Below are 21721 nucleotides of genomic sequence, written 5' to 3' on the forward strand. Positions count from 1 at the left end.
GGTGAAATAACTCAGTAGTCGATTTTGATGACCGCTTCTAAAAGAATCTTAAGGTAACTCTCTAAGTAAAGTTGTCATCAAGGAACTCGGCATTCTAGTCTATCTCTAAAATTCAGTGTCTTCAAAAGTAAATTTTAACAATAATAACACCATTGATCCAAGACTGCCAAGTTCTTCAAATAAGTCTTAGTCTCTCTCTGCTGCTGCTGCTGCTAAGTCGATTCAGTCGTGTCCGACTCTGTGCGACCCCATAGACGGCAGCCCACCAGGCTGCCCTGTCCCTGGGATTCTCCAGGCAAGAACACTGGAGTGGGTTGCCATTTCCTTCTCCAATGCATGAAAGTGAAAAGTGAAAGTGAAGTCGCTCAGTCGTGTCCGACTCTTAGCGACCCCATGGACTGCAGCCTACCAGGCTCCTCCGTCCATGGGATTTTCCAGGCAAGAGTACTGGAGTGGGGGACCATTGCCTTCTCCGGATATTCTCTCTAGGATATTCTAAATCTAACCTCAAGAAGGCAACATCATTTTTTTTTTCAGATTATAGCAAGCATTTTAGCATTCTCTCAATAGGGCATAAAGCGGAATAGGGAACATGAACTGCTTCAAGCATAGTGGTAATATTTAGAAATATTTGCTGCAAGTATCTGAAGCAGATTTCACACATGCACTTATAGTTTCAGAACTGGATTCTAAATACAGGACAGTGGACCAATCTAAGTTTGACCATGCAGTTATTAGCTGTGCTAGTACATAAATTATGGCAAAAACAAAAAACATGGTCTCATTCTATTTGGGTTTTGAACATAAAAATGAACAAAAAATTTTGGTTAGCCTTAGAAGATGACATTGACAGAATGGGAAAATTTCTTATAAAAAGTAAATCTTCAAGTGCTGGAATTTTTAATTTGAAATACTCTAAACTGCTGGAAAGCAAAAATTAAAAAAAAGAAAAGTCTAAATCATCCTGCTTCCTTCCCAGTCACCATAGGTCATGGTTGGAATTCAATTCAAATTAAAATAACTTCTCAAAAATATTGAGCCAAGGTTTTGTTTTGTGTTCATTTTTGTTCTTTTGATTATTCAGATCATGAAATATAATCTTCTGCTAAATTGTTCTTTTTAAAATTTGTATATTCAGTGGCATTTTCATTCTCATTAGACTTCTCTATATATCAGATCATCCATCAGATCATCCTAGGATATAATTTCATAGCATTTATGAAATGCTTTGTGAAATGCTCCTTATATTTTTAAAAGACTTCCCTATAGCTCAAATGATAAAGAATCTCCCTGCAATGCAGAAGACCCAGGTTTGATCCCTGGGTTGAGAAGATCCCCTGGAGAAGGAAATGGCAACCCACTCCAGTATTCTTGCCCGGAAAATTCCATGGACAGAGGAGCTTGGTGGACTACAGTCCATGGAGTCGCGAAGGTCAGACATGATTAAGTAACACACACATATTTTTAAAATCCTAAAGCATTTTTTCAAAAATAAGCTTTTAATCTTACAGTAGTTTTAGATGTACAGAACGGTGAAGGTGGTACAGAGAATGTCCATATACACCAAACTCAGTTTTTGCTAGTAGCATCTCACTTGAGCTGGTACATTTGTCACAGCTAGCGAGCCTGTATAGGAACATTGACTAAAGTCCATGCTGTGCTCAGGCTTCCTGGGTTTTTCCTAAATCAAGCGTTCTTTTTCTCCCCTAGTATCCCACTCAGGGAGTACAGATAGCATGTCACAGGCCAGTCATTCCTCCTTAGGCTGCTCTGACTGTGACATTTTCCAAGACTTCCCTTGTCCTTGATGGTCTAGAAAGTTTTGTGGGGGAGTAGTTAGGCCTTTTATAGAATGTACCTGAGTTGAAATCTGTCTGGTATATTTCTCCTGATTTGGACTGGGGCTTTGGACTCTAGGAAGGAAGACCACAGAGACTACTTTCTCATCACACCATTTCTCATACGTTTAATGAACTGTTGAAGAAGGAAACTAGAGACATGAAGTAACACTCTCTGATTCATGTCTTCCTAAACGAAATAGTCCTGTTAAAAGCAATCCTGTTATAAAAGCAGAAAGTAGAATGGTGGTTGCCAGGGGCTGAGAGTAGGGAATGGGGAGATGGTGATCAAAGGGTACAAACTTTCAGTTATACAGAATGAATAAACTGTTGACGGACTTGCCTAGAGGTCCAGTGGTTAAGACTCTGTGCTTCGACTGCAGAGGGTAAGGGTTCAATCCCTGATCAGGAAATTAAGATCGCACATGCCACACAGTGGAACCAAAATAACTAAATAAAATAAAATGTGGGGGAAAATATGTTAAAATACAGTTATCACAGATTAATTGTACATAGCAGGATAATAGTCCATTTTCATTTTTACAGAATATTTAAAACCCTCAGTTTTTTATTTAATTAATATAAAATTAAATCTTAGAATTTGATGCCCACTGAAAAGTTCTTGGGAAAGATTGAAGGTGGGAGGAGAAAGGGATGACAGAGGATGCGATGGTTGGGTGGTATCACTGACTCAATGGACATGAGTTTGAGTAAACTCCGGGAGTTGGTGATGGACAGGGAGGCCTGGCGTGCCTAGTCCATGGGGTCTCAAAGAGTCAGACACGACTGAGCGACTGAACTGAACTGAACTGAAAAGTTCTAAGGAGATATATCTATAACTGATGAATTTTCAATTTCTGCTTATAAAGCTATTCTAGTTTAAATGAAGTCACTTGCACATATAGATTTTTTAATTAAATTTTATAATAAAGCTAGAAATTCACCTTAAGGATAGATAGAAAATATCCTCCAATTCATAGGCTTTATGAATCCTAATGTGGCATCCTGAATCCATTCACTGATAGTAACTGCTTCTACTGTGAGTAACCTCGATTTTATATGTTCAGGTGACACTGCAAATAGAAATACGTTTTTTTTTTAAATTGGTTCAATTGATTTTAATGTGCCAAATATTTCCATACATGTAAAAGTTATAATTTAAACAGGCTACTGGATTGGGGATTCAATGAGAACTGTGGATTACAGATGGTCTTTTGCAATACTGGTTATTTAGTAGATACCTGTCTTTTCCAATCAGAAGGCTCATGCCCACTGTACTGGGAATAATCTCCACCCAAAAGATTTTTATTTTATCATTTCTTTTAGGAAAAAAAAAAAGAATTATATTTTTCTGACTTTGCGTTTAAATCAGTAACGTTTTACAAAACATGAAATTTTACCACATTTTTGATACTCAATTATCTTTTTCTCATTTTAAGATTAGCTACCATAGTTTATGTTTTTAAATTACTTTATGGGGAGATGACATATATTAAGGATATAAAATCAAAAGCTCACTAGGAATGAATAAGCCTGGTGGTGGTGGTGGTGCTGGAGGTTTAGTCGCTCAGTCGTGTCCAGCTCTTGCGACCACATGAATTGTAGCCTGCCAGATTCCTGTGTCCATGGGGTTTCCCAGGCAAGAATACTGGAGTGGGTTGCCATTTTCTTCTCCAAGGGATATTCCCTACCCCAACTCCCACCCCTCCTCCACCAGGGATTGAACTTGCTTCTCCTGCATTGGCAGGTGGTTCTTTACCACCGAGCCACCAGGAAGGCCCATGTCTAAGCCTAGTCTTATCATATTGGGATTCTTGGTCAGAAGACCATTTCTCAGAATTTACAATGTAACTGACAATAAAATAGCATTCACCTTTGGAAGGAATGATGCCAAAGCTGAAGCTCCAGTACTTTGGCCACCTCATGCGAAGAGTTGACTCATTGGAAAAGACTCTGATGCTGGGAGGGATTGGGGGCAGAAGGAAAAGGGGACGACCGAGGATGAGATAGCTGGATGGCATCACTGACTTGATGGACGTGAGTCTGGGTGAACTCCAGGAGTTGGTGATGGACAGGGAGGCCTGGTGTGCTGTGATTCACGGGGTCGCAAAGAGTCGGACACAACTGAGCGACTGAACTGAACTGAACTGAACTGAAAGGGAAATTTCCTCTATAGTAATATTTGTTGGAAAAAGGCTGGTGATGCTTTTCTAATATAATTTGATTTAAATTCTGCTTTCACTTGAAAAAGTAAAGCCTGCATAAGCATACACATGCTGAGCACACTGGTGAACATGGATGGCTTACAGTGTTTGTTCAGAGAATGATTAAAATCTTCGAAAGACATCTTTGACCAGTATATACCCAAGGCCTCGTACAGTACACATTGTTGACATAGGGGACATTTTAATTATTAATGAATTAAAAAGTAAAGGACTTTGATCAAGGGTTTGGAAAATAGAAGTAAGCTCTATAAGTAACCTGAAGGGTGCAAATTAGAATGAACTGTTTAGAATACTGCAGTCATCCAAGTGTTAGATAGGGCAACTGCAAACTCATGATGAATCCTGTACTATATTCTGAAGCATTTTAGTTTGATTTGTTGAATGAATAAGACCAGAGCAAGGTAATAAAGAAGAGCATTACAATTAGTATATTTTTAATAGATTTTATTTTTTAGAGCAACTTTAGGTTCAGAGAAAAATTGAACAGAAAATATATTAACAGAAATTTCCTAAATATCCCCCACCCCAACATCTAAACAGCCTCCCTCACTATCAAATTCCTGCACCAGGTGGTACATTTGCTACAATTAATGAGCCAACACTGACACATGATAATCCCCCAAAGTCCATAATTTACCTGAGACTTCACGCTTGGTGTTGCACATTCGGTGTGTTTAGACAAGTGTCTGACACATATCTGCCTCTATGGTGTAAAACAGAATACTTTCACAGCCCTGAAAATCCTGTGCTCCACCCGTTCATCCTCCTCTCTCCACCCGTGGCAGCCGCCTGTCCTCTTACTGTCGCCATAGTTTTGCCTTTTCCAGAATGTCATATAGTTGGAATCACACGTTACGTAATCTTTTCAGACTTTTTTCACTTAGTCATATGCATTTAAGGTTCTTCCATGTTCTTCTGTGGCTTTATATAAGTCATTTCTCTTAGTGCTGAATAATATTCCATCGTCTGAATGTAGCACAGTTTATTCCTCCATTCAGCTACTGAAGGACATTTTAGCTGCTTCCACGTCTTGACAATTATGGATAAAATGGGTATAAACATGGCAAATAGTTTTTTTTTTAAAGCAAGTTTCTGATCACCACTTGTGCCAAGATAGCTTTAGGCCATAATGTTGACAATAATGATGATTGCATATTTTCAAGTAATTTACATAATAATGTAAGTGATTTTTTCTTCAGTAAACTTTACACTGTGTGCTTCTCACAGCCTACTGAGCTCAATATTGTTAGTGCTGTTTCATTTTGCATTCTTAATGATAGCATATTCAGGTGTCCACTGCTTTTCTGTGACTTGGTATTCTCTCATATTAGAGCTGTGGTTTTCAACCAGATGCCGTTTCCCCACTCCTTGCCTTCTCCCCGCAGGAGACACAGAAATTTTGGTTATGTAACTATTGTCTATTGAGTAGAGATCAGGGATGTTGTTAAACATGTTGCAATACACAGGGCACTATCCATAACAAAGAATATTCTGGCCCAAATTTTCAATAATGCTGAATCTGGGAAATCTTGATTTCAAATTTGGTTCATATCAGTCCCTCACTCATCTATGCATTTGGCTATATTGTTGACATTGGCATGGATTTCTGGCAAATCATTCCAATTGTGCTTTTTTTTTTTCTGACTTCAGGTGTAGTACCCTAAAGAGCCTAAGGAAAATATCAGAGAAGTTTTCACATCAGATGTACTCATGAGAGCTTTATTGATTCCCATAGAGCAGTAGTTCTTCATGTTAGATGCCCATTAAAATTGTCTGCAAAGATATTGCAAATTCAGATATAGTTGTCATGGGCAAAGCCTGATCTCTTTCTCAGATTTGCCAGATGATCCTGCTGTGTGTCCATGGTTGGAAACCACTGTCAGAGGCATGACCCTCAGCTCACGTTCACCCAGCGAGACTGCTGGATGAACAAATCTATAAACCCAGAGATGTTTCTGCCTTCAAATCTACAGCTGTTTCCTCTTGCTGTTCAAGTGGGGACATGATTGAACTGATAGTCTATAAATCCATTCCCAATGAGGAAATGTCATTGAAAACATATTTTTGTGAAATGAAGGAGCTCTGAGTTAAAAAATACTTTATCTAAGTATTTTTATAAGCTGTGCTATAAAACACTGATGAGAAAGAGACTGTATAGACAGTTTCCTGAGTGGAACCCAACAGTACATGTTTGGTATATGTTTGCATATACCCACAGGGAGGCCCGGTGTGCTGTGGTTCATGGGGTCACAAAGAGTCGGACACAACTGAGCGACTGAACTGAACTGAACAGACAGATCCATTTAATTCATTTCACCGAAGTTTGAGTCTACGTTATGCCCAAATTTATTCATTATATCATAACATTAAATGTGATATATGGCTAATTTTTTCAGCGTTTACATAGTCCTTAGACTCAGAGACTCTTGGAGTCAGAGTCAGCTGGCTCTTTTTCATCAGTTCAGCTAACGTCTGAGATGTTATTTTTACCCAGACTGGTACACATCTGCTGAAGTTCCCCAGAAAGTCTATGGCTCAACCAAGTGTGATTTTCTTAGACATCAAGCTTGAATTCATAGGCACTCAGATGAAAAATGAATTACCTTTTACAAGTAACTCTCAAGTTAGATACACTGTAATCTCAAAGCTGCATCATCAAGGGGTAATCATCTGTTTCAACCTTCTTCCAAAGACTAAGAAAACCTTGTTTCTTGCAGTTTGGTATTTCAACCTCCCTTCTAAATTTCAAACAATAATTAGAACATCTAGGTTGAAATCAAAACAATAATACATATTTTTTAAAATTTTAAGCCACTAAGAAGGAATTCACAGCAAGATTGTTGAGTGTAATACTAACACATATTAGACCCTCAACAAATGTATTTTGAATAAAACACAAAACAAGAACTATGGTAACAAGAAGGTACCTATTGTGAAAGTCATTTGCATGTTCTGATGAAATGGTACTCAATGATGATGTGATAATAAGATTGCTGGATATTAATTATGAATCTGGCACCCAGGTCTTTATCATTTAATGGCATTAAATGGCATTAATGTCATTAAAAAATGACAGTTTTTACCATCTAAGATCAACAAGTTAACTAATCTAAACCAAACCAAAGAAATTTTACTGAGATATTTTTCTTTGTGAATTAGGAGGAAATGGTCAGTGTTTTAATATAAGTGAGAGATACATTAAACTGTGGCTGAAATAGGAAAAGCCAGTGAGTCCACTTTATATATTAGACTTCCATAAGACCCATCCCTATCTCCTTTCTATAAACAGGGCCACTGCTGTTTAGTTTAGAAAGTAAAATATATTGTTCAAGGCAATAAACACTACATGTGAATAAATAGTTTACAAAATATTTATAACAATAACAATGTATGGTGACAGATGTTAACTAGACTTATTGCAATGACCGTTTCACAATATATACAAATATCAAACCATTATGTTGTACACCTGAAACTGATATAATGATATATATCAATTATAACTCAGTTTAGAAAAAAAGAGTAGCTCATTTATTTAATGCTCAGACAACAAAATACCTGTCATATTACTAGCAGTGGAAAGCTAGAAATAAGATGATAATCATGAGATATTTTATTACATATAGAGAATTTTTACCTAGAATCACACTTTATCAATTCAAATAATTTTTCAATCTTAGTAATTATCAGATTCTAAGGAAAAACATAAAGTAGGAAAATAGCCTTATATTTTTAGAATGTTCAGTATAGATACTTTAGTGACTATGAACTCCCTAAAATGTAACTGTTTGTACTCCAACTCAGAAGTAAAATCTTTTGTATGTTAGAACAAAAGTTAATGCACTATTCCTCATGAAAACATGTTCTTGCAGCAAAGATTGATTCCATAAAATTTAGCTTTATTACTATGCTGTGACATTATAGCAAATACGGTTTCAGAATTCACTCCTTCCATTGCCTTGTGAAGTAGCAGCAGCAACACAGTTCAGAGAATTCCAGGCCAGTTTGAGTGTAAACCCATCAAATCCAAAGTCCCATTCTACTGTGAAGAGCACCATCAAAAGAAGCTTTTGAAAAGTCCCCCGGGTCAGAAAGGAAAACAAGGCCGAATGGAGCCAAAAGGCCTGCTGATGACTCTTCTGTGGGCTCTGAGTCGCCATTACCCTCCAGAGGACTGGGTCTGGAGGGGCAGTATCATGCTTATTATTCTTGAGATTGTAAATCAGCACTGAGGTCTACAGTTCTGAATAATGAAAATGTTAATAAACAGAGCTTTTTTTCTCCCAGGAGTTCCATTAACAAGATTTCTTCAGTTTAGGGTAGTTTCCAGACTTCTGAGAGCCTTCCTCTTCCAGCGGAAGTCCTCATTAAATAATTTTCCCAGACTTGAGAACTTCTCATGCTTTTTATTTTCTCCAAACGTGAAATGAAGCCTAATTTCCTACTTCTACACATTCCTATTATTCAGGCAAGATATATGTTTGGTGGCAGTAGTAATGATTATTACTACTACTATTACTACAATAATACTACCTAGAATAAAAAGTACTAATACTTTGTCTGGGCTTCATATGCGCCAGGTTTGATGCTCAGTGCTTCCACCGAATCATCTCAGTCCAGCCTCTCAACAGTCATGCAGTGATTACAACTGTAGATTACAATTGTCATTGTAATTTCAGATCAGTTTAGCAGGCATGCTCTGCTAAATTAATCACAAAGAGGCATAAAAAGCAGCCTGGACTCAAACCAGTTCAGAAATCTGTGCCTTTAACCAGCATGTTCTAAGGCCCCACTTCTTCTAAACAAATGTGACATCTAGGCTGGGGACACAGTGAATGAGTAGCATGTCAGTGCTTGATAAATCAACCAGTCAGTCAAAGGTAAAATTAGTATGCATGAAAGAAGATTTAGACTTAAAGTTTACAAAAGTCATTAAAAAAGAGTAGAAATACACACTCATATCATTATATACCAAAATGACCTGTGAGTCATCGTACTTAGAATGTTAAATGTAAACATGATTAAGTAGCTTAAATATTTATGATGTGAATTTGTGCCCATTTAGTTGTCATACAAAGCTATTGGCAAAGTTTTAACTCAATGTGCAGGATCACATCTTAAATTTATCAGTTAATGTTTGCTAAAGTTTAAAAAATGTGTGGTGAGATTTTCGAGATCAATACATGAATGAAACAGGCATTAAGGTGCAGATGGAGGAACTCTTCCTTTGTCCATCAAAACCTCTGTGATGCAGTTTTCCAGCCCCTTTCTTCTCATGATCCGTGTTCACCATCTCTTAGCTTCTTTACTGGTGGCAGGACCTACCAGAGTTGTGATAAATATTGAGCTGTGTAGGTTAAACACAGAATCCCTCCTTCCCAGTAGATTATATGTTTTCTGTCTCGACTTTTCTCTGTTGCAGTTTATTATGCTGACATACCTTTTCATGCTGGCCTGGCTGGGAGTCACGGCATTCACCTCACTGCCAGTTTACATGTATTTCAACCTGTGGACCATCTGCCGAAACACCACCTTAGTGGAGGGAGCAAATCTCTGCCTGGACCTTCGTCAGTTTGGTAGGTGTATCCCTGGCTGTAAATACAGCACCTCACATAGTTTGCTTCATTTTAAACTAGTGTAATGGAAAAGAAAACAGAAACCCACCCCAGTATTCTTGCCTGAAAAGTCCCAGGGACACAGGAACCTGGCAGGCTACAGTCCTAAGGGTCGCAAGGGGTTGGAAATGACTGAGCAACTGAGCAAACTAGCATAAACCACTTTGGAACAATCGTTACTTTGACCAAAGAGAGAGATGCATCCGAATCTTCACGTTTAAGTCATTCTTTTAAAACCAAACTAAGGGAACTTCAGAGTGAGTGCAAGTCACTCTTATGACATGAACCGTGTAGTGTTTGCATAGTATTTTCATTCTCCCCTGATAAACTATATAGTCTGTGAAGTCTGCTATGAAGCTCACCTAAGAAATAGATACTTCATTGTTTTCTGAAACAGGGGAAAAAATTAACTTTACCATTTCATAATTTAAAAAAACTCAGTAGGTCCTCTTAGGTTATTTTTATTTAGGGCTGAAACCTCATGTAATAATAATAATTTCTTATGTGCATAAGGGCTTACAATAGTTTGTATATGTTTGCCTGTTTAGTTCTCACAGTAATTCTATGTGGTGGATCCTGTGGTTATCCTCTTTATAAATGGCAAAAGTGAGGTACCAGGAGGTTAACTTCCTGTCCAAGGTGACACAGCTAGTAAGTGACAGCGCTGGATTCTCTCCATCCAGTTTCAGAGTCTGTTTTTGGCTTGAAGTGAGCTGCCTCACTGTTGAAACAAGTACTGAACTATGAATGAGGAAAGTTGAGTCTAATCTCACCTAACCTGTTTGGAATTCCATCCCATCCTTTGTAATGATATGGGGGCTACAGAATTTATAGAAGATATGCAAAGTCATGTGCTCAAACTGATTTTTTTTTTTTTTTTACAACACAACTGTTAGTGGATTGACATTCCCTTCTCCAGGGGATCTTCCTGACCCAGGGATCGAACCCAGGTCTCTTGCATTGCAGGTGAATTCTTTACCATCCAAGCCACCAGGGAAGACCTTTAAAATCTAATAAAGTGTTCTAAATGTTTTTCTCTAATGCGGGTGTCCCCGTACTTCAGGCAAGTGGGAAACAGTTCAGTAGAGGGGATCACAAGGTTAGACTGTGGCTCTGAAGTTAGACTGTAGACAGACTGCAGGGTATGGTCGAACCAGTCCATCACCAGCTAGCCCAATGTTCTAAAACAGTGTCCACCTACGCTCTTGATGGAAGGAGTTTCAGCCCCCATTGCGTGATGCAAATGAAAATCAGGATGATCTGCTCTGTGCATGGGGTTCTTGGCAAGAAGATGACGGAAGGAACATGGACAGGTCTTCTCTGGGGAAAGTTTTAACCTTGGAATCATGTCCATGTAAACACAGGAAAAGGAAACCTTGGCACCTGCTGCTGAAGGTCACTGGAAAATAGCTGCTCGGAAAACCACAGCCCTAACTTCAGCATTCCCCACCCCCAACTAAAATGTCTTCCTTTAATTCTTCTAATCTGAAAAATTAAAATTGGAAGAGATGTGGCTAGTCTCACAGAGAGGGTTGCCAGGTAAATTACAGGACACCCAGTTAAGTTTGAATTTCTGATAAGCAATATATTTAGTCCAGTACATCCCAGATATTGTAGGGGACATACATCTGGTAAGTGTGAAGCATGACTATGATTAAAGCTGCTCTTTGAACCTTAGCCCTGTTACAGCATAGTTCAGTTCAGTTGCTCAGTCATGTATGACTCCTTGCGACCCCATGGCCTGCAGCACACCAGGCCTCCCTGTCTATCACCGACTCCTGGAGCTGATCAAACTCATGTCCATCAAGTCGGTGATGCCATCCAACCATCTCATCCTCTGTCGTCCCCTTCTCTTCCCACATTCAATCTTTCCCAGCATCAGGGTATTCTCAGATGAGTCAGTTCTTCACATTAGGTGGCCAAAATATTGGAGTTTCAGCTTCAGCATCAGTCCTTCCAATGAATATTCAGGACTGGTTTCCTTTAGGATGGACTGGTTGGATCTCCTTGCAGTCTAAGGGACTCTCAAGAGTCTTCTCCAATACCACAGTTCAAAAGCATCTTCAGTGCTCAGCTTTCTTTATAGTCCAACTCTCACATCCATGCATGACTACAGGGAAAACCATAGCTTTGACTAGATGGACTTTTGTTGGGAAAGTAATGTCTCTGCTTTTTAATATGCTGTCTACTTTGGCCACCTCATGCTAAGAGTTGACTCGTTGGAAAAGACTTTGATGCTGGGAGGGATTGGGGGCAGGAGGAGAAGGGGACGACAGAGGATGAGATGGCTGGATGGCATCACTGACTCGATGGATGTGAATCTGGGTGAACTCCGAGAGTTGGTGGTGGACAGGGAGGCCTGGCATGCTGCGATTCATGGGGTCGCAAAGAGTTGGACACAACTGAGCAACTGAACTGAACTGAACTGAAAAGATCAGTCCTGGGTATTCTTTGGAAGGAATGATGCTAAAGCTGAAACTCCAGTACTTTGGCCACCTCATGCAAAGAGTTGACTCATTGGAATACACTCTGATGCTGGGAGGGATTGGGGGCAGAAGGAGAAGGGGACGACAGAGAATGAGATGGCTGGATGGCATCACCGACTCGATGGATGTGAGTTTGAGTGAACTCTCGGAGTTGGTGATGGACAGGGAGGCCTGGTGTACTGCAATTCATGGGGTCGCAAAAAGTCGGACATGACTGAGCGACTGAACTTAACTGAACTGAACTAGGTTGGTCATAGCTTTTCTTCCAAGGAGCAAGTGTCTTAATTTCATGGCTGCAGTCACCATCTGTGGTAATTTTGGAGGCCAAAAAAATAAAGTGTGTCACTGTTTCCACTGTTTCCCCATCTATTTGCCATGAAGTGATGGGACCAGATGCCATGAATGTTTTCTGAATGTTGAGTTAAGGCAACTTATTCACTCTCTTCTTGCACTTTCATCCAGGATTTATTCAGGCTTAGCCTTTTTCTGTGACATGCAGAGGTGTCATGCAACCTTTCACATCATCTGTACAGGCTTTCTGTTTGCTCTTAATGAAGAATCTACTGCCTGGACAGCATTTATTTACCCTCCAAATAATACATCTTTAATAAGAATCCTTAATGTTCATATGCAATCAAGTTATAAACAAAGGGCATCAGAAAAGAAAAAAACCAACCCCCCAATTGTGGATCACAATGGGTACAGACAGAGGCAACAGAATTTCCTGATGGGTTGTGTGTGGGGGTCGACAGGAAGAGGATTCAAGAAGGAATTCATCTTTTTGATTAAGCAACTGGGAAGGCTGATTAGCTATCAAATGAGATGGGAAAGCCAACCAGAAGAGCTTGCTCAGGAGTGGGGCAGGCAAGGGAGAAGATGAGACTTCAGTTTTGGCAGTGGTGTTTTTCGGGTGCTTATTAGAGGACTCAATAGAGTTGTCAAGTAAGAAGTTGGATATTTGGGTCTTGGTTTCAGGAGAGAAGTATGGGGCTGCCTGTATGGATTTAGGAATCTTGATAATGTTTAAAGTTGAAAGCTCTGAGAACGGCCGAGGTCAGCAAAGGAGACAGATAACTGAGGACCGGACACTGAGAAGCACCACTGAAAGAGATCCTAGCTTGCTGGAGGAACCAGACAAAGATACTGAGAGGGAGAAGCCGGTGAGAACAGAAAGGCAAAAGCAGGAGGATGTAGATTTTGGAATCCAAATAAAGAGACCATGAAGGATGCAAGTCTCCTCTGTCCATGAGATTTCCCAGGCAAGAATACTGGAGTGGGTTGCCACTTCCTTCTCCAGGGAATCTTCCCAACCCAAGGATCGAACCCACATCTCCTGCATTGGCAGGCAGATTCTTTAACCACTGAGCCACCAGGGAAGCCTTGTGGGAGTCATCAGCTGCCTCCAGTACTGCTGACTGGCGAATAGAAGGTGAACTGAGAATTCACCTTCAGATTTAACAATGTGGAGCGCATGAGTGATCTTCATAAGGAAAGTTTCAGTGGAGGATTGGGGTGAAATTTGACTCGAAAGGGTTTAAGCGAAAATGGAAAGAAAGGAATTGCAGACGGAGACTAAGCAACACTTCCTAGAAGTTTTGCTGCAAATGCGAATAAAGAAATAGGCAGAGAAATGCATGCATAGCCAGGGTGTTTCATGTGAATGAATGAAGTCTGCAACAGATCAGCAAGGAGAAAGATAGCCTTTCCTGAGAAGATTTCTCACTAATGATGATTTATTAGACACATCTTCCAGAGGTTCTTTTTAACCCCTCTTAGGCTTCCCATGGCAAAAAAGGAAGGTCCCAGAGAAGGATCTCTGAATTCAAGATATTGCAAGTAGATTTTTTTTTTAACTGAAATAATTGCCCAAACCATTGGCAAAGCAGGTTGGTATAAGCAGATCCATAAACGTGGAGAGTTGATGGTGCACCTCAAAGCTAAGAATGTGTGAATATGTGTACATATTAAAACTAAATAATATGTCCATATATTGTTATGCAGCAAGTGCTAAAAGCTGAGGTATTAGTTTGCCCAGAAGTTGTGAATTTTTCCTTTCATGTATATATGTGTTTAACACTTCAGGAGTTCTCAAAACAAAATCAAAGACCCATTTTAGGATGAACTTGATCACTTCTGTAAAATGAGGTCTGTGGCAGTGCATCACCTATGTGCTTGTTAAAAATTCAATACTCCTGGCAAACGTTCACAGACTCTGATGGATTAGTCCTCCGGTGGATCCAGAGATACAAACTTGTGGTAGTTCCCCAGGAGATTCTGATGCTGTTCAGTTCAGTCACTCAGTCGTGCTTGACTCTTTGCGACCCCAAAGACTGCAGCACACCAGGCCTCCCTGTCCATCATCAACTCCTGGAGTTCACTCAAATTCATGTCCACTGAGTCGATGATGTCATCCAACTTCTCATCCTCTGTTGTCCCCTTCTCCTCCTGCCTTCAGTCTTTCTCAGCATCAGGGTCTTTTCCAGTGAGTCAGTTCTTTGCATCAGGTGGCCAAAGTATTGGCGCTTCAGCTTCAGCATCAGTCCTTCCAATGAATATTCAGGACTGATCTCCTTTAGGATGGACTGGTTGGATCTCCTTCCAGTCCAGGGGACTCTCAAGAGTCTTCTCTAACACCACAGTTCAAAAGCATCAATTCTTCGGCACTCAGCTTTCTTTATAGTCCACCTCTCATATCCATACGTGACTACTGGAAAAACCAGAGCTTTGACCAGACAGATCTTTGTTGGCAAAGTAATGTCTCTACTTTTTAATGTGCTGTGATGGTCGGTCATAACTTTTCTTCCAAGGAGCAAGTGTCTTTTAATTTCATGGCTGCAATCACCATCGGCAGTGATTTTGGAGCCCCCCCAAAATAAAGTCTGACACTGTTTCCACTGTTTCCCCATCTATTTGCCATGAAGTGATGGAACCAGATGCCATCATCTTCGTTTTCTTAATGTTGAGCCTTAAGCCAACTTTTTATTTTCCTCAAGAGGCTCTTTAGTTCTCCTTCACTTTGTGCCGTAGGGGTGGTGTCCTCTGCATATCTGAGGTTATTTGTATTTCTCCTGGCAATCTTGATTCCAGCTTGTACTTCATCCAGCGCAGTGTTTCTCATGATGTACTCTGCATATAAGTTAAATAAGCAGGGTGACAATATACAGCCTTGACGTACTCCTTTTCTTATTTGGAACCAGTCTGTTGTTCCATGTCCAGTTCTAACTGTTGTTTCCTGACCTGCATGCAGATTTCTCAGGAGGCAGGTCAGGTGGTCTGGTATTCCCATCTCTTTCAGAATTTTCCACAGTTTATTGTGATCCACACAGTCAAAGGCTTAGGCATAGTCACTAAAGCAGTCAGTTCAGTTCAGTCGCTCAGTCGTGTAGATGTTTTTCCGGAACTCTCTTGCTTTTTCAATGATCCACAAGATGTTGGCAATTTGATCTCTGGTTCCTCTGCCTTTTCTAAATCCAGCTTGAACATCTGAAAGTTCACGTACTGTTGAAGCCTGACTTGGAGAATTTTGAGCATTACTTTACTAGCATGTGAGATGAGTGCAATTGTGCAGTAGCTTGAACATTCTTTGGCATTCCCTTTCTTTGGGATTGGAATGAAAACTGGCCTTTTCCAGTCCTGAGGCCACTGTTGAGTCTTCCAAATTTGCTGGCATATTGAGTGCAGCACTTTCACAACATCATCTTTTAGGATTTGAAATAGCTCAACTGGAATTCCATCACCTCCACTAGCTTTGTTCGTAGTGATGCTTTCTAAGGCCCACTTGACTTCACATTCCAGGATGTCTGACTCTAGGTGAGTGATCATACCATTGTGATTATCTGGCTCATGAACATCTTTTTTGTACAGTTCTTCTGTGTATTCTCGCCACCTCTTCTTAATATCTTCTGCTTCTGTCAGGTCCATACCATTTCTGTCCTTTATTGTGCCCATCTTTGCATGAAATGTTCCCTTGGTATCTCTAATTTTCTTGAAGAGATGTCTAGTCAGGAGATTCTGATGCAGTTGATCCATAAACCAACTAGAGCAAGGATAAACAGGAGTGAAATTGCAGCTTTTTATTTCTTCTTACTAATAACACTGTTTTCAGCGTTAGCGGAGAAAAATTGCTCCTTTGGGCAGTATGCTTTTATAGACTAACGGAGGCTTTGTACAAGCAGAATACTTTTAGATCCTGACTTCATCTGGAGCACAGTTATCCAAATAATTCTGATGCCTACACCATGACATTAATGGACCAAACCAATGAAGTAGCTACAATTGAATCTGAAGATTCTGGTGGCTAGATCCCATTGAATTCAGATTGAAAATGTTTTAAATTGCTTGAGGCTTGAATAGTCTTGATCTTCCATTCTAAGTTTTATTTTTCATGATTATTATCAAGCCACGAGAGCTGAGGAAGAGTTTTTCCATTATAATATCACATAAAAGGAAACTTACTTATATTTTATCCACTCAAGTTTTTTTTTTTTTCTCTCTCTGGGATCCTGAAAATATGTAAAATGTTAAACTGTACTTTTCTGAATATTGTAGGGATTGTGACAATTGGAGAGGAAAAGAAAATTTGCACTGTCTCTGAGAACTTCCTGAGAATGTGTGAATCCACTGAGGTGAGTGTTGTTACAGCCTTTAATTTTGTTAGAATTTGAGCTTCATTTTGTTATTTGATATATAATTAAAGTGACATCAAATTCCTGCCTTTTTCTTTCAAGGCAAGTTCACTTGCAATGTTGTTATGCAGGGGGATGAGAAAATAAATAAGAATGAGATACTCTGCATATTTCAATAAAAATTATGATAAAAATTTTTTCTAGAAACTATCATTTTAGTGAAAGTTGGAAAATCATAAGGCTATATTTTAAAAGATATGCCATAGCCTTCGTGGTTATAATATTACTGGAAATCATCATTATTAATAATGATCTCATCTTTAACATGAAATTATACTAAAATAGTGCAGTTGCAAAGATTTAAACAACTTTCAGGAGGAAACACGGAGAAGGCAATGGCACCCCACTCCAGTACTCTAGCCTGGAAAATCCCATGGATGGAGGAGCCTGGTGGGCTGAGTCCATGGGGTCACTAAGAGTTAGACACGACTGAGCGACTTCACTTTCACTTTTCACTTTCATGCACTGGAGAAGGAAATGGCAACCCACTCCCATGTTCTTGCCTGGAGAATCCCAGGGACAGGGGAGCCTGGTGGGCTGCCATCTATGGGGTTGCACAGAGTTGGACACGACTGAAGTGACTTAGCAGCAGCAGCAGCAGAAGAAAAGATATTGTGAGGTGCACTTCTGTTAAAGATGAGCAGAGTTCCTACTCATAAGGCTGTGGACGCCTTATCACTCTTCTCTTGTAACCCTGATGCATGTCTTTTTCTCTCTGGTTTCTCTTGCAGCTGAACATGACCTTCCACTTGTTTATTGTTGCTCTTGCCGGAGCTGGGGCTGCAGTCATCGCTATGGTAAGACCTCAAAGCTCTGAGGCTTGGTTTTTCAGTTTGCCTGTAGAGACGATCATTTGCCTCTAATATCCAAAGTTTGTAGGAATCATATGTGTTTTAGCATCATTTTAAAAAAGAGAGGGGGAGAATGAGCAAATAATTAAGTGAAAAATAAGGCTTACTCTAAAGAAAGATATTTGTTACAATAGAATTGACATTTAGTAATCAGTTGAAGGATTCAAATGCTCCATAATATTGGTAACACTAACCAAAATAAGTAAATTCCTTAGCATTTTAGATGTGAGGCTACTATTAACATAAAAAGTCATTTATTTGGCATATACTAAGGCAATGGCACCCCACTCCAGTACTCTTGCCTGGAAAATCCCATGGACAGAGGAGCCTGATGGGCTGCAGTCCATGGGGTCGCTGGGAGTCGGACACGACTGAGCGACTTCCCTTTCACTTTTCACTTTCATGCATTGGAGAGGGGAATGGCAACCCACTCCTGTGTTCTTGCCTGGAGAATCCCAGGGACGGGGGAGCCTGGTGGGCTGCCGTCTATGGGGTCGCACAGAGTCGGACACAACTGGAGTGACTTAGCAGCAGCAGCAGCAGCACATATGCATCAATGGGATATTCAAATAATTTAATCAATTCCTTATCGTACGTTACCCTTTTTTCCTCCTTATGGAGTCATTTATGAAAAAAGGATTAATTTATTTTTCTTCACATAAACTTTAGTAGTTTCTGGTCGTGTCTTCTGTATATAACTTTCTTAAAAAATATTAAGAACAAGTCCTGAAAGTCAGGTTTTACCAAGTTTTGAGGACCTGAATTTTGCCAGATCCAGTCTCTTCTCTGTAACTCACCATGAGTTCCATTTTGTTTAGTGGGAGGCCAAGTGACAACGATGAACACGGACCCTGCACATTGTAGGAGCTTTTGTAGCCGGGTTCCTCTGTCCTTACTTTCATGTCCTAGAATATATGTGGCAGAGAGCTCTAGAAGGTGCCCAGTAAAACCTCAGCTATGGAACAGCTACTTTAATACCCAGAAATGATGAGTTAATTTGGAACTATCTAATTCCTTTCCTTATGGTGCCAATACATTGTCCAACGTGTTGGTGAAAGAAACATTCGGAAAAAAAATGAGTGCTTTTCTCTTGTAAAAGACTAATAACAGGAAAGCAGAGACAATGTGCCGGTGAGCCGCTTCGAACCAATTATTTTCAGTGACTTCATAAATCAATTTGCATTAAGACCTGACTCTGTTTTATAAAACTGTTTTCAAAAGTGTGTATATATGTCACTTCAGTCATGTCTGACTCTTTGCAACCCCAGGGACTGTAGCCCACCGGTGGGGCTCCTTTGTCCATAGGATTCTCTGGGCAAGAATCCTGGAGTGGGTTGCAATGGCCTCCTCCAGGGAGTCTTCCCAACCCAGGGATCGAACCAGCATCTCCCGTGTCCCCAGGTTCTATACCACTAGCACCACCCTATTTTCAAAAATACCTGACAAAAATAGCCATATCAGGGCCATGGTGGATTTTCAGATATTTTAATTCAATATCATGTTAATTGCTCAACATTGTAAATTTGGTGTATAAATGTCTCCATAAGAATTTCACTTCAGAATATGAGATGTTTAACAAGATCTCGCTGCCTGAGTAATTGAGGGGTCACAATAAAACAATAAGCAAAGGCCTTATATTCTTAACATAGAATCATCCATAGGTTCTGGGCAATGATATCCCAGACCCCATCATCCCAAATAGCCTGGCTGTGAGATAACAGGAAACATCTGTTCACCTGCATCCACCCTCACATTTCTGCACAATGGATAAATCTAGGGTCGTGTATCTTCAAGCAATGCACACCCATGTATAAAACATCTATCAAATCATTTTATGAAAAGAAGTACATAATAGAGCATTTGTTTGCATTTGCAACATAGGTGTGTGTAAAATTTTGTGTAAAAACACATGCCTTCAGGCACACATTAGTGAAAAGTACCTGTCTGAACAAAATAGTGTTTAAATGACTCTAAAAATGCTTCCTATAAAGTGATTCTATTATCAAAAGGTTTTAAGATGATAGAAAATTTAGATGTTATGTATTTCTTAAGAAATCTGCATAGATTTAGGAATTAACTTATAAATAAATTTTATTTCAAACAGCAAGAGTTTAGAAGATTACTTTCATAAGTACTAACCATCCTTTTACATAACTAAATAAAAGCAAAGCATAAATTCCTTAAGAAGTAAATAACTTCTAAATATTGATTGACATCCCAAGTTTATGTTTCTGGAAACAGAAAATACTGATAGAACTACTTCTATTGTTCCCAGTATTAATATACCTTCCATAGCACTGCTATAGGCTAACATTTCTTTAAAATATACTTTGTCGAAGTTACCATCAAATGCTTTATCAGGACTGGTAAGATAGCAACTGTCATTAACCTCAACACATCTCATTCAGATCTCAGAAGACAGCTACCATAATTATTTCTATATTAGATGTCAGAAAATTGAGATGAATTTCACTCTACCAAGGTATTTAAAAATCCTCTGTCATTTAAGGCAAGGGTTGTAAGGATTTGGACCAAGATTCATGTGTGCTGTACTCCGCCTGCATGTGGGACACCTGGGTTCGATCCCTAGGTTGGGAAGATCCCCTGGAGGAGGTATGGCAACCCACTCACATATCCTTGCCTGGAGAATCACCATGGACAGAGGAGCCTGGTGGGCTACAGTCTATAGGGTCACAAAGAGTCGGACACAACTGAGCAACTAAGCAGGGCATAGCACTACTCCATTATTATTTTTTTTATTATATTAGGAACGTCTGTCTGCTGACAAAAGTAGTCAACTTAGCATCTCTAGATTTCGGTGTTTAGGATTCATCTGCTGAGGTCCGGTAACAAGCCTGGAGCTTGCATTAACCTAGGGCCAGGTGAAATATCTGAAAACCTGCTGGGAAACTCCAGTCTCTAAAATAGAGTAACGCTGACATTCTTTTCAGTAACATTGACATTCTTTTTAGTATTTAACTCATAGATTCTTAGTAATAATTTAAGGGTCATATTTTTCTCAGATTTCAAAGAGAAAGTTTCTGAACATCTAAAAATAAATTCATTCCTATGGCAAATATTCTGAGTACCAGCTGCTTGATAAGCACTCTCCAAGGCCCTTGATATTTTCACAGCAACAACGACAACACAAATTTGGCTATGTGTACAAGCCTTACTTAATCCACATACATACAGTGATTAAGCTTTCACTATGAAAACGCAAGAAATATAATTCAGAGCTCCTACTTCCATGTGGCTTACAATTTCTAAACAAATGAAGCAAAATACAGCATTTGAAAGGAATTTCATTGTTTTACTGTATCGCTGTATCAAAATTATTTTGTCAGAATTCCTTTCTACTGCCTATTGACTGCCTGAACATGAACATACTACAGTAGTCACCGTTTAGAATGTACCTTGCATTCTAAATGCTCATCCCTACTTTTCTAGAATGAGCCTAGCTCCTATCTTGACTAATCAAAATTTTCAAGTTCTTCAAAAAACTAAAAATAGAACTACCATATGACCCAGCAACTTCACTCCTGGGTATATATCTGAAAAGAAAAATTACTAGTTCAAAAAGATACATGAACCCCAGTGTTCATAGCAGCATTATTTACAATTTCCAAGACATGGAAGCAACCTAATTGTCCATCAACAGATGAATGGAAAAAGATGAGGTGTATATACAATGGAATATTACTGAGTAATATTCCATATATATAATGGAACATTACTCAACCATAAAAGAGAAGGAAATTTTGCCATTTGCAACACCGCAGATGGACCTGAAGAGTATTATGCTAAGTGAGATAAGTCAGATAGAGAAAGACAGCTACTGTATGATATTGCTTCTATGTGGACTCTAAAAAGTACAACAAGCTAGTGAATATACAAAAAAGCAACAGACTCACAGAAATTAAAAAAAGAACTAGTAGGTACTGGTGGAGAGAGGGACGGAAGAGGGGCAACATAGGGTCAGGGTATTAAGAGATATAAGCTAGTATGTATAAATTATAAG

The 21721-nt window shown here is 39.4% G+C and overlaps 1 protein-coding gene across 2 annotated transcripts in view; it reads left to right on the forward strand.

The window, feature by feature from the left end:
- The window catches only part of GPM6A (glycoprotein M6A), a 250477-nt gene that overhangs the window by 225620 nt on the left and 3136 nt on the right, over nucleotides 1-21721 (forward strand). For both annotated transcript variants that reach the window (XM_068970525.1, XM_068970526.1), the window contains exons 4-6: nucleotides 9486-9639; nucleotides 16713-16789; nucleotides 17581-17646. In XM_068970525.1, the coding sequence (XP_068826626.1) occupies nucleotides 9486-9639; nucleotides 16713-16789; nucleotides 17581-17646 (297 nt within the window). The remainder of the gene's footprint in view (nucleotides 1-9485; nucleotides 9640-16712; nucleotides 16790-17580; nucleotides 17647-21721) is intronic.

The sequence above is a fragment of the Capricornis sumatraensis genome, chromosome 4 (assembly GCF_032405125.1).
Source record: "Capricornis sumatraensis isolate serow.1 chromosome 4, serow.2, whole genome shotgun sequence".
Lineage (NCBI taxonomy): Eukaryota > Metazoa > Chordata > Mammalia > Artiodactyla > Bovidae > Capricornis > Capricornis sumatraensis.